Below are 16,243 nucleotides of genomic sequence, written 5' to 3'. Positions count from 1 at the left end.
CGGATTGGGCTGAATTTTAGAGGGTTAGTTGCTGATGTAATAAACATTATATCTGCCAATTTTCGTGGTGTTTGGACACCTCCTCCTTAGGGAATTGAGAAAATACCAATAGTTGCTATTTTCGACTATTTCCCTAAATCTTATTCTAAAGGGTGTTTTAGGAAACCTAAAAGGAGGTGGATTCTTATTAGGGTTCTATATAAACAATCTTAGGGCAGAGAATAAGGTGTGGAATTTCTCTCTAAGCTTTCTTACTCTACCACATCAAGTAGAGAGGAGAAAGTGAGCTAATTCCCATTACTATCAATCTAGTCAAAGAAGAAGGTGTTCTTCTTTTCCAACCACCATTGGTGTGCTAGCTATACAACAAGGTGGGAGATCAAATTGATTGCTCGTGTCCCAAGTAGAGGAGCTACACTTGAAGCTCTTGGTCTTCTTCAATCAATTCAACTAGTTCGAGGGAAAAGCGATTAAGGTAATCTACTATCTCCATTAGATTAATTACTAGTTTTGCATGTGATCCTGGGAATACTAGTGTAGACATTAGATGTCATATTTCCGCTATAAACACTAGTAGAAGGGTGTAAATCCCTACAGTGGCGTCAGAGCCTCTTGCTATTAACTAGTTTTTGCTAAGAATCGAACTAATTTATATGCTTGATAGTTTGAAAATTGAGTTTATACAAGTATTTTAAAAGGTGTTTTTAAAAAGGTATTTTAACTCATAATTTGATGGGATTCAATAAATTTTCAAATTGAGAATCACATTGATGATTAAAAGTGTTTTAAAAGTCTCAATTTGATTGAATTTCAAACTAATCCATGCTTGATTAAATTGATAGTTATGTTTAAAAAGATTTTAAAACATAAAATTTGATTAATTTTGAATTGGATTCAAAGATTTTTCAAAATTGATTTCAAAATTGTTCTTTGAAAAATTTCAAAAACCTAGATTTTGATCCAAAATTGGTTTGATTAAGAGTTGTTTTTAAGTTTTGGAAACTTTTGAAAAACAAAATTTTGGAATTTTAGAATTTTAGAAGTGTTCTAAAAAGAGTACTTTTGACTTTAGGAAGCTCTCAAAACAAATTTGGAAAAATTTAAAAGTTTCTAAAAGTTTTAAAATTTTTTTAGAAGTGTTCTAAAAGGAATTTCAAAAATTTAAGAAAAGTTTTAAAAATTGGAAAATAGCAACTTAGAGTTGCATAAGAAATTTTTTTTTTTTTTTTTCTTTTTGGAAACTAGGGTTTTGAAAAACCCTAGTGTCCGGCCAGGAAGCTTCCTGGCCGGACCAGAAGCTCCTGGATGCGTCCTCTGGACGCGTCCAGAGCAGCTGCTGAGACGCGTCTTGAAGACGCGACCAGCAGCTGCGACAGAAGCTTCTGGACGCGTCTTTGAGACGCGTCCAGAGCAGCTACTAAGGACGCGTCTTTGAGACGCGTCCAGAGCAGCTACTAAGGACGCGTCTAAGACGCGACCAGCAGCTGCGAAGGAGCTTCCTGGACGCGTCTAGGACGCGTCCAGAGCACTCGACCAGACGCGTCTTGGAGACGCGTCTGGGAGGTTCTGGGTGTCTCGGACTAGTCCGAGACACCTAGTGCTGGTCCGGTCCAGTACCAGACACGTCTAGGACGCGTCTGGTACATGGACTAGCGTCCTGGCTCCGACCAGGACGAGACCAGGCCTTGATAGGCCTCGGCCAGGACATGCCGGCCCTATGGGCCGTGCTATGTCCGGACCTTGTCCGAGCCCTTTTTGGGCTTGGGCCGGGACTTGTCTAGGACTTGTCCCGGGCTTTTTCGAGGCTTTTCGGACCACGAAAAGGGACCATCATTCGAGTGGGAGTTTTTGCCAAAATTTTTTCCGATTCCAACCAAATAATTCCAAAATCAATCCGGGCCATCCAATAGCCCAAAACGGATTTCTCTTTAAATTGATTTATGAAATCATTAAGAATCGAACCAATATTTTTTCCGAAATTGACCCGGGCTTTCTCGAGCCCAAAACGGAGTTTTTCTTAAAGATGAGTTTAGAAATCATAAAAGATAAAACCGGAAAGCACCATTAGTAGAATTCTTCGAATTTAGACTTAAGGTCCGTAATGTGACATGTGATGTCAACAAAAGTATCTCCCAAGATAATCATGCATATATAATTCTTAGCCTTGATATATTATATGATTGCATGTGATGTGAATGCGGGAAACTAGTATGGCCATAGATTTATTTCTTTATTCTTGTTTTAAGCACGGATGGGTGCATGCTTTGTAATTAATTTTAATTTCAAGTTTATACGATCTGCGAATCGTTAGAGTCTTGTAATTAGAGTTTAGGGTCTATGAGTCCATTGAAGAAACTCGAGGATGAAATCCAAAGGCGAGTGGGAGAAATCAATGGAGGTTCAAAGATGGCGATCTAAGACGAACCAAAAGGCAAAACAAGAAGAAAACCAAGGGTGATTAGATCTTCTAGGTTAGGGGCCATACTAGGATCCATGTCTGCTTGATTTACTTTCTCGCGCGCATTTACTTACTTATTTACGCTTTATGTCGTGGATGTTAGTTAGGCTAAATGGTTCACTATAACAAACGCCAGACTAGCGTAAAAGTCCCCAAAAGTAATCTTGAGTAATCGCCTATCCAGATTAAGACACTCGTTGCGCCCTTGTTCGAGGAAGGTGGGTCGGCCTTCGCAGAGTACCTCCTCTACCTTGGGACAATGCGGGTAGGTCTATAGAAGAGGCCTACACGTCTAAATGGTTCTACTCAACGAGATCAGCAAGAGAGTCTTGGATACTCGAGGCAAAAGGATAGATTAGTCATTCATTAATGAAATCTATCAACCAAGAGTCATAAGGTATGATCAGTGAAGTAGTTCGCTCACCCGGAACGACGGAGTCAAAGGGTAGGGCCTTCGTCCGCTTTACTTCGAAGAACTGGGGTCTTGGAATCACTTATTCAATCGGGGACAATTTTATATTGAATAATGTGGGAAAACTAATGTTTTTCAAAAACGATAACGAGTTTTAAAACTTTGCCATTACTTTATGTAGTTTTAAAGATGACAAAAGATATTTTCAACTTCCGCTCACTTCTCGACAAGGAGAAGCTAAATGAGCACAACTTCCTTGACTGGGAAAGGAACCTAGGAATAGTTCTCAGGATGGAAGGAAAGCAACATGTACTAGAAACTCCAATTCCTGTATTGGATGATAATTCGACTAAAGAAGAGATAGATGAAGAAAGGAGTGTGCGGAAAAAGGCAGAGCCCGTAACTTGCTTAATGCTAGCAACCATGGAACCGACTCTGCAAGAGCGGTTCATAGACATGGATGCTTACTCCATGATGCGACAACTTCGGGAAATGTTCCAGAAACAGTCGAGATTGGAGAGGTTTGAAACCTCTAAAGCGATTATGGACATGCGCCTTGAAAAGGGAAAACCAGTTGGGCCTCATGTTCGTCAAATGATCAGGCTCATAGGCAAACTGGCTAAACTAGGTTTCCCTTATAGCCAACAGACAGCTACCGACACTATCCTTCACTCCCTCCATAGTGGTTTTAATCAGTTTAAGATGAACTACAACATGAATGGATGGGATAAAACGTTGGAGGAACTTCATTCTATGCTTCTAACAGCCGAAAAGGACGTCGCTATAGTGGAAACTAAGAAGGACGTTCTTATGGTACAAAAGGACAAAGGGTTCAAGAAAGGTGGAAAACAGAAGAAGAAAACCACGTCAAAAGGTAAAAGCAAACGAGTTGCCAAACCTAAAGACAAAGGTCCTCCTCCTGACACCAAATGTTTCTACTGTGATGGCAAGGGCCACTGGAAAAGAAACTGCCCTAAGTTCTTGGAGGACAAAAAGAATGGAACAGTGGCTTCCAATTCAGGTATAAACAGTTAACTTATCAAATACTGAAAAATTCCCAAACCTTGGTATATGATACCTAAAATTGCCCTTTCATTGTGAATGTACAGGCGCAGCTGGGAACTGAGTATTTGGCTAAGGAAGACAAGATCCAAGAGGGAGCAGAAGCCTCGACTGCTAAGGATGCGGAAAGGGATCGAAGTCTACTTTAGGCACTATTCTAGATTAATCGTTTTCTAGTTTTTTAACATCATCTCTGTACTAAGTATTATGGAGAATCAATAAAGAACTTTATTTCTAAATTGAGATGTTAATAAGTGCTAAATTTAACAAACTATACCAAAAGATTCTAAAATTGGTCAAAAACCTATAAGATAGGTTCATCCCAATCGGAAAGGGATGAGGACAACAAGTCCACTATAACCAAAACATGAATCAAACTGACAAGAAAGAAAGCCTTGAGTAAAAAACAGAGATTGATCTTCAAACGTACTTCTAACCTATCCATATTTGGAGTGTCCAAAAGGATTAAGATGAAGAACACGAATCAAACTCTATCCTCCAAAATCCATTTAGTCTAGACATAGCTTCTCACAAAACTACCAAAATTCCGTCTAACAGCTAAGCTTGTAAAAGCATTACAAAAACTAGCTAATATCTGACGCAATTTCTTTTGAAAGAAATTTGGGCTTCTTCCACAACCAATCAAGAGAACAAAGTGTTTGTTGCTCATGATAGTATTCTTCTAATAATTAGCACACCTGGTCGTCTGGGAGAAAAACACTAATTATTACAAGAATAAGTGGGAGAAAAGTACAAGTCGATTTAATTCGATCATGAGAAAAATCATGGAGGGTCATGAAGAACAATCATGAAACTTGTACAAGACGATTAAAGTCGACCAAGAGCAACAAACTGCGGCTCCTCGGAAAAGGAAAGGTTAAAGACATGATCTTATAAACCCACCGCACAAAAGCGAATGTCATTCGCCGGAGAACTCTCAAAACAAGTGAAAGTGTCTCTAAAGGAATATCTTAAAGTAATTGAGAAAATTCCAAATTGTTGTTCAAAAGCCCTAAAAGGTCAAATCTCAAAGACACAGAAAATAAAGGTTATTTCTGAAGAGATAAAAGACCTGCGCAGAAACGGAAACTGACTCTAGATTTTGGCTAGAACCCAAAATCATCGTGGAATCCATATCTCGTCAAGACATGAAGCTTGATAATTTAAGTCAACAAAAGACCTAAATTGGTTTTCCAAAATAGAAAACTGAGAAGGATGGAAACATTCGTGTTTCCCGAAACGAGACAAGAAGAATAAAGATTCTTCCAATCAAGTTATGTCCACAAGCATGCTTCAGAAATCTATCGACGGATTAAAAGCACGCAAGAGTTAGAATCTTCGATTCAAAAGGCAATCAGAGAAATTTGATTCCTGAAGAATGAAGAAAATCTTGAATCACGAGTTTCAAGAAGGTAAGTGGGAGTAAACAAACCTTCCGGGTCCGTATGCAGAGTACATACAAAAGATTGAGTACGACATAAGGTGTTGTATAACAGTAACGAACTGACTCAATAAAGGACCACACACAAAAGGATAAAATGCCATTTTGGGCATCTGAAGATCTATAAGCATAGATCAAAAGGATGATAGGATTAGAGAGACTCAGTACGCTGAGATGCTTGAGATCCGAAACAGAAAATCTAAGACTCGGAAAGTCTAAAAGAATTTCGACCCAAAAACTCATGATAGAGGGCGTTGCAAAACTCGGAGTCTAAAAGACACCGATGAGCTAGCACGCATGAGAGAGACATTTATGTTCGAAAACATAAAGTCAATCATGTTGGACATGATTAGCATTTAAACATCCGAATTCGGATTGGAAAACCGAAACACTACTTAGTACATCCTAGAAGGCTAAAGGATGAAGTAGTACAAAGTTGAACATGTCATCGTAGCAAACTTCCAGACATGGAAGGAAAGTAGGCTAAAAGTGTTTTAAGCCGGGAACTGTTGCAAATACTACACAAAGAATAAAAGGCCTTAACTCTAGTAAAGATTACTAGATATTATCAAGGTTGAAGATAGTAATCTTCAAATTAATTGATAATAAGCAAAGTTTAAAACCGACTACCACGGTAGTCAAACTAAACTGTCACCTAAGACATAGTATGAGATTCATACAAAGTCTAAGGCATGAGGTGTAATTTTAAACCTCGACAAGTAAAACTGAGTGGGTAAAAGGAGTTTTACGGAAGAGGCTCAGATTTACAACTCTCGTTATCAGAAATAATAAGAATTATTTCACCAGTCGTCTAAACTTGGTTTAGTGTTTAAACGACAGTCCATAGATAATAAAACGTTCCGAATAGGTTTGTCAGATACGTGATCTGATGAATGAAACCCTATTAAGTGAACTTGGAATATTTATTATCAAAAATCCCTGGTCCAGGTCATTGCATGGACAACAATGACTCACGAAGACTAGCACGAGAGTCGATGGGTTAGCGCAGTTTCATGGGCTATAGGAATAGTATATTCTATTCGACTACGTGGGTGTATAAAAGGTTTATACACTGGATAACCCTCAAATGAGAAGTACATCATTCGTGATGAACGTCAATACTTCTCATAAAGACAATTGGAGAGATTCCTCAAAACATGAGTGCTCCACTCATCTTATGTAAGGAATGCCCGACTTTGGTTCCGTTAAACGCCGCGCCGTAAAAGGAGGTTATAAAGACGGATACTGGGAAGGACAGGATAGACATGAAGTTAAGTGGGAGCGCAAGAATGGATTGTGTTACCCTAATCACATTAGGTACAAAGTGTCTCAAGGCCACTTGATGAGTAGCAACTGAAAATGCGTGGCCGCGCTCAAACGGATTAAAAGTTAATCGTTTGTCTTTTACAGTTGTACTCGGATATCAAGAAAGTCTGAATGATGTGACGTATCAGATGGGATACTAAATTGACACGGGAATCGAGGCATTGCACTTGTTCTAAGTCCAAGTGGGAGTTTGAAGGAGTTGAAGGAGATGTCCTTCGACCAAGGTGACAATGCGAGCAATTTTTCGGATAGGACAATTGATGTGGAAGATCATCAAGTCCGATTGATTTAGGGATCGTAGAGTTGTAGCTAGAGACCAACTACGATCGTCGAATTACGAAGTAATTCGCGGCTAACTTCGATCGGATCCTACAACGGGTTACACATAAGAGTGACAAATTGATCTAGGATATGACTAGTGGGGGTGAGATATAATCATGGGAGTGTCCCATAAACATATCTCATAGGCCTAAAAAGGAATTAGGCAAAGATAGTACAAAAAGGCCAAAAACAGGGTTTTTGGGCCTAGACCGGTTCGGGTACTTCTAGGACTCGGATTGGGCTGAATTTTAGAGGGTTAGTTGCTGATGTAATAAACATTATATCTGCCAATTTTCGTGGTGTTTGGACACCTCCTCCTTAGGGAATTGAGAAAATACCAATAGTTGCTATTTTCGACTATTTCCCTAAATCTTATTCTAAAGGGTGTTTTAGGAAACCTAAAAGGAGGTGGATTCTTATTAGGGTTCTATATAAACAATCTTAGGGCAGAGAATAAGGTGTGGAATTTCTCTCTAAGCTTTCTTACTCTACCACATCAAGTAGAGAGGAGAAAGTGAGCTAATTCCCATTACTATCAATCTAGTCAAAGAAGAAGGTGTTCTTCTTTTCCAACCACCATTGGTGTGCTAGCTATACAACAAGGTGGGAGATCAAATTGATTGCTCGTGTCCCAAGTAGAGGAGCTACACTTGAAGCTCTTGGTCTTCTTCAATCAATTCAACTAGTTCGAGGGAAAAGCGATTAAGGTAATCTACTATCTCCATTAGATTAATTACTAGTTTTGCATGTGATCCTGGGAATACTAGTGTAGACATTAGATGTCATATTTCCGCTATAAACACTAGTAGAAGGGTGTAAATCCCTACAAAAAGTTCATCGGAAAGCCGTCTGGGCCCGGAGCCTTGTCTTTCGCCATCCCCCGAATAGCACCCAGCACCTCTTCCTCTCAGAATTCTCCTTCCAAGTCTAGCGCAACGGATTCATCCAATCTAGGGAGGTTGATTCCTTCCACTCCCGGCCTCCATAACTCTGGCTCCTCGAATAAAGAAGCGAAATGAGAAGAGATCGAAACTTTAATTTCCTCCAAATCTGTGACAATACGGTCGCCAACTTTAAGAGCCGCGATTCTATTCGACCGCTTCCTGCAATTGATAATACTATGAAAGTATTTTGAATTTCTATCCCCCGCTTCTAACCATAAGACCCGAGACTTTTGGCGAAGACTAATCTCTTCCAGACTAAGCAACCTTTCCAGCTCTCCTTTCAAACCCGCCCTACTGTCAATTTCAGCCTGGAGCAGATCCCTCCCTTCCTCAATCTTATCTATCTCATGAATCTAATCTTGTAACTTAGTCATTTCCTCTCTTTGTCGCTTGAACTTTTCCCTCGACCATGGTTTAAGCTTATCCTTGAGAGCTTTAAGCTTGCACCATAAAGGACTCAGCTCATCCATGTCTTCCCACCAACCCTTGACCAAAGGAATAAAGTCCTTGTCCCTCAGCCATATCTCCTCCAATCTAAAAGGAGGGTTATGAATGGCCGAAGCCTCCACTTTTAATAGCACCGGAGCATGATCCGAGACAGGACGAGGCAAGATAATTTGAGTAGCCAACGGATATTTCTCCTCCCAATCCTTGTTAATCAAGAATCTGTCCAATAAGCTCATGTTAGGGGATGCTTGATTGTTGGTCCAAGTATAGGACATCCCAAAACTAGGGAGATCTATAAGCGAATTCCGTTGCACCCAACTGTCGAATCGTTTCATTTTGCTACTAATTGGAGCAACGTTCCTTTTTTCATGAACAAATCGAGTAACGTTAAAATCCCCCCCAACGCACCAAGGCAACTTCCAACTATCTTGAATCCGATCTAGCTCATCCCAAAATAACTCCCTAAGATTAGCAACACAAGGACCATAAACAGAAGATACCATCCATTCATAACCATCCAACACATTACAAAGTTTAGCTGAAACAGAAAAGACACCTACTGATTTGTCTAGACACACAAAAAGATTAGGATCCCACATACAAAGGATCCCTCCTGCTGCCCCTACAGCAGGGAGGCACACCCAATCCACACAACTATTTCCCCATAAACCATAAACCAAAATATTGCTAATACTATCTAACTTAGTTTCCTGCAAAAGAACAACAGAAGCTTTGTACTCCAATCTAAACTTTCTGACTGCTGCTTTCTTCTTCGCCGACCCTAACCCCCTGATATTCCAACTGATGAAGTTAATTGACATACTTACCACTCTTCCCAATTGCTGAGCTAGACCTTGCCCTCTTCTTACCTTCTACTTTGTCGTCCCTAAGTGTCCATTGAAGCCTCCTTGCTTCCCTCTCACTTCTAGACCGAGATTCCGATCTTGCACCCCTCGAGCTTGATTTGGGGGTATCTGGCCTTCCCCTGGACACCACAACTTTCTCACTGGTTGGAGTAATACAGGTCTCCACTTCATTCCCCATCTCCTGTTCTTCCGAAAAAGCCACAATATCCAGTAACTCCACACCTCCATCCTGACCTTCTACCTCCGTATTCTCCTCCTCAACTTCAGGAGCAACCACATTAATAGGGATAATGGCTTCTCCCGACGAATCCGAGCTAGACCCTGACTCCCTGTCCATATTACTTTGCAAAGACCCCAAGAGTTTCTTCAACTTGTCTTCTTTCCCCTCTACCTCGAAACCCAAATCTCTGCCAACTTCGATGAAGTCGTTGAAGCTATGGTTACTAGAATCACCATCCGAAGCTGAGACATCAGGAGCAGAGAGATTATCCATGGGAGATAATGAAGATGAAATCTCGATAGGGGTTTTAATCTTCCAGATACTATGCCCCTCGTTGCCCATAAAAAGTTTTCCTGGGCCTGTCCTTGTAACCTCCTCAACGAGTTCAGAAAGCCCGGCCCATCTCCCGTCTAACTTGAGAGAGGGTGCCCTAAACGGAACTTTGACCCTCTTAACACAAATGGGCCTACGTTTGAATTTAGGTGCTCTTTTGGGGCGGGTTGATTCCAGAGGGCCAGGAGAGATCGGGCTAGGGTTGGGTACTTCCTCCACCAGACCCGCCACAATTTGAAAATCTTCAGACGCAGGAACTGACAGCTCCATCACCGCCTCGCCTTCTCCCTCAGTTACCTTATTTGTGAAAGAAGATTTGCTTCCTCCAGAAGCAACGATGGGGTCAGAACCCTCCACCCATTTCCCCTTCTCCAAGTCTCTGACAATACCACCAACGGCAAGACTATCATCTTTGGTCAACTCTCTGTTCTGATCCCTGATGAATCGGTCTGTATCATTGTTACCCCTATCTTCAATGTCAGAGGAGTGAGCTGGGTACTTGAACTCAACCGCCGGAATCTCCATGGTCGCCGGCGAGTATTCACAGTGAAGGAAGATCTCGACCACTTCCCCCTATCTAATAAAACCATCCTCTCTGGGATCTTGGTCATGATGTCACAAATCATGAAGATATTCGCGTAGGCTAAGATCTCCATAGAAACTGTAGACTCGGCTATCCCCTCGAATCGCCCAAAGGCACCACCAATATCTTTGAACACCTCCTCATTCCAAAGATTAAAAGGGAGACCAAAGATTTTCAGACTAACCTTGTGTTTTGCGAACTGGTTGCATTCGGGAAACCAATGTCTGAAAAAGATCCACTCGTCTCTAGCTTTCTGAATCTCCCCTAGATCCAACAGGGGTTTAGTATTCGCCGCCGTCTTCACCACCGCCCTGACTTCATTGAAAGGGATTAGCTTAACCTCCTCTGATCCCAACAGATCTCTGATGTTATTTTCAAGGTCCTTCCAATCCTTCACTGGCACCGTTGAGTCCACTATCACTGTGTCTTCCCAGCTGATCGCTCCATTTGGAAGGGTAGCCATTTTCTGAGTATGAGGAATTGAAGAATCACAAAACTTGCTGCTGGCTGAGGAGCTAATCTGCACCAAAGCAGACTTATAGGTCTTTGCGTGGGTAGTTGGGTTGGTTGTTGGGAAGATGAATCTTAATTTCTCGCGTGCAGCTCCTTTGCATGCATCCGGTCTGCCATTTGTCGAGTAATCCGGGGTGGGTGACGAAATCTGGGGTGAGATAGGGTTTAGGTGATGTCTTTTATTAGGGTAGGGGGGTTGGAAGAGGAAGATGAAAGGTTCAGGTTTTGACTGTGATTAATGTTTGGTTGAGGGAAAACAAGATTATTAGGGTTATGGGTATTAATGTGCGTGGGTTTTAGAAGTCTATGGTGGTAAATGGTTTTGGACTTGAGGGAAAAGGGGAGAAACTCATCCATCTTCTCTGCTATCTTGAACCAGTGGCTTCCTTTCTTTCCTGCTGGGAGGCACAAGGAGCTCCTTGAGTTGTCTCTAGCACCTGTGCGAAAAACTCTAATGAACGGGCCATTGTTGTTTTCACGAACTTCCCAAAACCAGACAACCGAATTCTCCCTGAATCTTCCCATCGGCGATGGGCTTCCCTGAACAGAGAAATGATCAGCTAGTGACCTCACAAAACAAGCCAACTTGGAAACCCCTTCTATTGGGAGATTGCAGTTCCATTCCAACGAGTTGCAGAACTCACTAATCCTAATGAAATTAGCGTTCATCCTATCGAACTGAAACACCTTCTTATCCACGGATAAAGTCGCCGACCGGCCTTCCATAACTGGAAAAAGAAAAAGGGAACGAGAATAACAGAAGAATCAAAGAGAAGAAGGGGGAGGAAGAGAGAAAGAAGAATAAAGGAAGGAAAAGGGATGGATGGACGAGAAGGACAGGGGAGGTTATGGTCGGAAAAATGGACGTCCGAGCAAGAAGAAACTCACACACACTACTTTCTCTCTCTAGGATAAAATTACTTTACCCCTTAAAATTTTTGTTACTAAGTTAAGGAGCATATATTATATAGAGTTTGAAGAATCTTAAAAAAAAAAAAAAAAAGTATAGAGTTTGAAGAAAAATGCATAAAATCTACACTATACCCATCTATGTCTCAAGTGTTTTTACAAAGGCTAGAGTAATAATTATTGTGAAATTTGAAGACCTATGCTTGTGTGTTAATTTTGAAACTTATGTTAGCAATACATAATCTTTTGGTCTACTAATTTGTTATCATGGGTGAGATTTTTTTCATCTTAAATGTCAATAATGTGTGTTTTTTTAGTAATTGGACGCTTGTTGCAGTCGTATCCTTTTTTTGATAATGTCAGACAAATTTATAAATCCAGCCACTTCCGCGCATAACATCCTCCGCTCACGAGAGGTCAATTAATTTTAAGGAGAGATTGATGGATGCTCAATTAGAATGACATTTCATACATTGACGATGTATCACTTATTTTCTAAACCATTGTCTACCTACACTTTATAATGTATGTACTTCTTTTTTTTTACCCTAATTATAACGCGTTGGACGACATTATGTGCTCCCATTTACATAATTTGAAACACCACATACAAATTATACTTTTCATAATGATGAAGAAGTTGGTATAAAATTTGTCTAAAGAAATGTTGGGCAGTTGGGGGGCATCATATACTAAGTGCAATAGAATCCCAACCAAAGCCACCAATTAAGGTCCCAAAAATTCAACCTCTAATCACTTATAGTGATTAGTGAGGTATATATATACAATCCTATGTCACCATATTCCACCATATTAAAGTTCCAAGAATTATTAAGTGGTGCACCAAAAGTAACATATAATTCTCAAAAAAGAGAACTAGCTTTCTCTTTCAATTCTCTTATGCCAGAATATATTATATCTTACAAGCAAATAAAAGAGAATAAAAAGCACATTACACTAAAAAGAAAAGCTTAGGAAATAAGAAAAAAAAGTTAAAAAGGAAAATACTAAGTGAGAAGTGAAATTACAAAAAAGCCCTCTCTCACCCTAGTTATCTATATTGTTATTGTTCAAACTTCAAGGCTTTGTTGCTTCATTAGGTTTAATAACTGGTTCTGCTCTAATAATGGTAATTGAAGATATCTCCTTGTTATTTGCTTCTGCTTTCTGCATTTCGATATCTTCGATTACGATCATATCTTCGACGGTGGCAACACTTAGTCCTTTAATGACTTTAGGGATTGTTTCTTCAAATTGTTTCTCTTGGTGTTCCTTGTATTTTCCCCATAAAACTGAGTAGAGACCTGCAACTATCAATATAGCACCAAGCACACTGCAGCACCAAAACAAGAATATTCATGACTTTGTTAGTGTTTAGAGAGAGAAATTAATAGAGGGAAAAACATAGTATATAATAGGAGCTTTTAATAGTCTTTAATTTTGTTTGGTAAGTTGGTACTATTGATATTTTATGAGAGATTTAGTTGGTGAAATGATTATTCTATTGAAGGAATATGAATAACATGTTACAATTTGAAGGAATAATTGATAAGTTAATCAATAACCCATATTATATAAAAGAAAAAAAAAGAAAAAGAAATGATTAATAAAGGGCAATTAAGGAAAAGTAAAGTAATATTTACAAATTTAGTACAGTACTAAGTGGTATTTTATCTTTTGCATCCACTTCTAACATGTAATTAACTTTAGGTCCAAAAAAATATACTATATATTTGGTCGACAAATTAACGTTGACACCTTTAAAAAAGATGCATAGCTTACTGCATCATATCATATGCGTATGCGTTCGTTTTATCTTACACTTCATTCGGCAGTTAATTTAGAAATGTCGCATTAAAAGTGTATGTATATTTTGATTGGTTATTTTGGTCTCTAGACCAGCCTAAATTTGAAGTAAAGAGGAAAGAAATAAGGTTATTACCCTCCCAAGAAAATCTTTTCAGCAAGAATGAAAGAACCCAAGATGGCTACTATAATCATCATGAGAGGGCTGAAGGCACTTGCAAAGACAGGCCCTCTTTTCTGCATCACTAGTCCTTGTACATAGTATGCAATGCTTGATGTCACTATCCCCTAGTATACACACATCAAAAATAAAGTTTCAGTCTACTTGTTACAGAGAGAAAGAGATGTAGAGAGAGAAGAGAGAAAGACTAACAGCATAGGCAGCAGCAAGGAGGTTCATGTCCCAACCAATAGTCCAAGCAGAGGGTTTGTGCTCCATGACAAAGGTAACAGCAATTGATTGAAGTGTTCCAATAAAGCATACTAATGCTGTCAGAGACAACTGAGCTGAGTATCTTCTCATTGTTATTGCCTGTTAAAAACATGACATACCCACACTCAAATTCAACTCATACAAGTAATCCAGTTGTGAGAATATATATATAGTCCCACATAAAAAAGGGCGATCTAACAACCAAAAATATAATGTTTAGGTCATCCTCACTCACTGTCAGTTGGTTTTGAGTTGAATGACCACAAACTTTACTTAATACCATCTCTGTCTTTCTCTTTCTAAATAATCTGAGTGGTTATTACCTGGAGAACAAAGAAAGCAGCCCATGCCAAGGTAGCAAGAATGAGAAGGATGCAACCCTTGAGCCAATCCTTGTCAGTTGAACCAGTGGTGTTAGTGATATATGATTGTCTTGGATGGATATGCTTTGACCATACCATTTCTAAGATAGGTCCTTTATATAAGGTCATTAACATTGCTCCTCCTACTGTCACTATTGTTCCCACAACTTTGGCTTGGCACCTTAATTTCTTCATGTCTACTTTCTCCATCCTTCATTTAATTTCATCACAAAGAATTTTTTAATAATTACCCAAAAATTGTCAAGAAAATAACATTAAAATAGTTATGATGATGATGATGATGGAATTGCATGCGTGTATCTCATACCTGCAGATTACTGCCATGACAAACGTCATCGCAGGCAAAATATTACTCATGGCACACGAGAATGTAGGGGAGGTGTACTTTAGTCCAGCGTAGTAGAAATTCTGATCTATCACCGGCCTATTAAGAAATAATATAAGGTTAATAAGTGTCATATTCCACGTGTGTGGTACATAAGTATGTGTTAGTATCTTTATTCGAGTTTGTGTTGTTTCTGTCTCTGTTTATTTATTACAATATATGCTGCGAAACTCACCCTAGAAGACCAAGAACGAAGATTTGCAAGAATATTGGAAAGGTAATCTTGGGTCTAACTTTCCTGCAAAAACCATCCAAGAACACATGAATGATTAAAATTACTAATTATTCCTTCAAGTACATGTTGCAAAGAGATGATAATATTGAAGTGATCAAGTGAAAAGCCTAATTACCTCTCGATAATGAGAGCGAAAGGAGCAATTGCAACGGTAGCAAAGGCATGTCGATAAACCACTAAAACATAGTGGCTCATACCTCTATTGAGGGAAACTTTTGTTATAATATTCATGCCAGCATAACCGAATTGAAGCGAAATCATGGCTATGTAGGGTTTACTCGTACGAAAGAAGTTGATAAAAGATCCCTTGCCTTCCATTTTCCTTTTCTAATCAAGAAACTTACTAAAAGAAAAATTCAAGATTCAAAGGTGAAAGCTAGAATATGATATGATAACTAGTAAAGAAGAAGAAGGTACATGCAAGAAGAGAAAAAGAAGTGTGGAATGAGGAAGATGGTTGTGTATCTCCTAAGGAAAAATTGTAGTAACCATGCAAGTATTTATAGTGTTAAATTGGATTCCCAACACTACCCAAAAAAGAATTAATAATTTTTTGATTTTATATTTGATGATGTAAGAAGTGACTTTATTCTTTAATTAAGCCTGTGAGATTTTAATTTTCTCCTCATTAGTGCTTTAATAAGCTAATCCTTATCTTCTAATCAGACTTGCACTAGTGTTTGTGTCCAAATGAAAATGATTTATTTAGTTTTAAGTAAATATTACATTCTCTAATCAAGTCACTAATTTTAACTCTCTAAGACTTCTAGCCCTTTAAATCAAAATGTTAGCTCCATTACTCCATATTGATTTAATAGAACTTGATCACTTTCCCAATATAATATAATTTCAAATTCACTTTAAATTGTCACTGAATTGTTGTTTACCATTTTATTAGTACGAGGCTGTTTTTCTCGAACTGATCAAATCGATATACTGATACAAAACTTTGTATTTGAATAAATTACTAATACAAACCAGTTGTTTCAGAGTGATAAATAAGTAGTACGTGTAATATCGTCCACTATATCTACATGGCAAAGCACTTCGAATATTCTGAATCTATTATCCATATTTTAAGGTAGGTCCATTTGAAGTGAGTATAGGAGTGAGCCAATAAGAAATGGCTTAAGTGCAAATATTGTTGGATTTTATTGATATTTTAT

The 16,243-nt window shown here is 39.0% G+C and overlaps 2 protein-coding genes across 2 annotated transcripts; one reads left to right on the top strand and one right to left on the bottom strand.

Moving 5' to 3' along the window:
* The first annotated feature begins 228 nt into the window (after window positions 1-228).
* On the top strand, window positions 229-4,171 carry LOC147545395 (uncharacterized). Its single transcript, XM_086638081.1, has 2 exons — window positions 229-3,891; window positions 3,980-4,171. Exons 1-2 carry the CDS (start codon window positions 3,060-3,062, stop codon window positions 3,994-3,996), a joined length of 849 nt encoding a protein of 282 aa, XP_086494207.1. The 5' UTR covers window positions 229-3,059; the 3' UTR covers window positions 3,997-4,171.
* An 8,500-nt stretch (window positions 4,172-12,671) lies between these two features.
* On the bottom strand, window positions 12,672-15,547 carry LOC147545394 (WAT1-related protein At5g07050-like). The gene is made up of 7 exons (XM_086634310.1): window positions 15,193-15,547; window positions 15,018-15,080; window positions 14,765-14,881; window positions 14,398-14,647; window positions 14,015-14,173; window positions 13,778-13,929; window positions 12,672-13,168 (listed from the first exon to the last, which is right to left on the bottom strand). Exons 1-7 carry the CDS (start codon window positions 15,393-15,395, stop codon window positions 12,913-12,915), a joined length of 1,200 nt encoding a protein of 399 aa, XP_086490436.1. The 5' UTR covers window positions 15,396-15,547; the 3' UTR covers window positions 12,672-12,912.
* Between the last annotated feature and the right edge of the window lie 696 nt (window positions 15,548-16,243).

The sequence above is a fragment of the Eschscholzia californica genome, unplaced genomic scaffold, assembly GCF_041429995.1.
Source record: "Eschscholzia californica isolate CP2 unplaced genomic scaffold, dmEscCali1.0.p SCAF_4, whole genome shotgun sequence".
Lineage (NCBI taxonomy): Eukaryota > Viridiplantae > Streptophyta > Magnoliopsida > Ranunculales > Papaveraceae > Eschscholzia > Eschscholzia californica.
The sequence above is the reverse complement of the archived record's forward strand: the minus strand, read 5'-3'. Positions and strand labels throughout refer to the sequence as shown.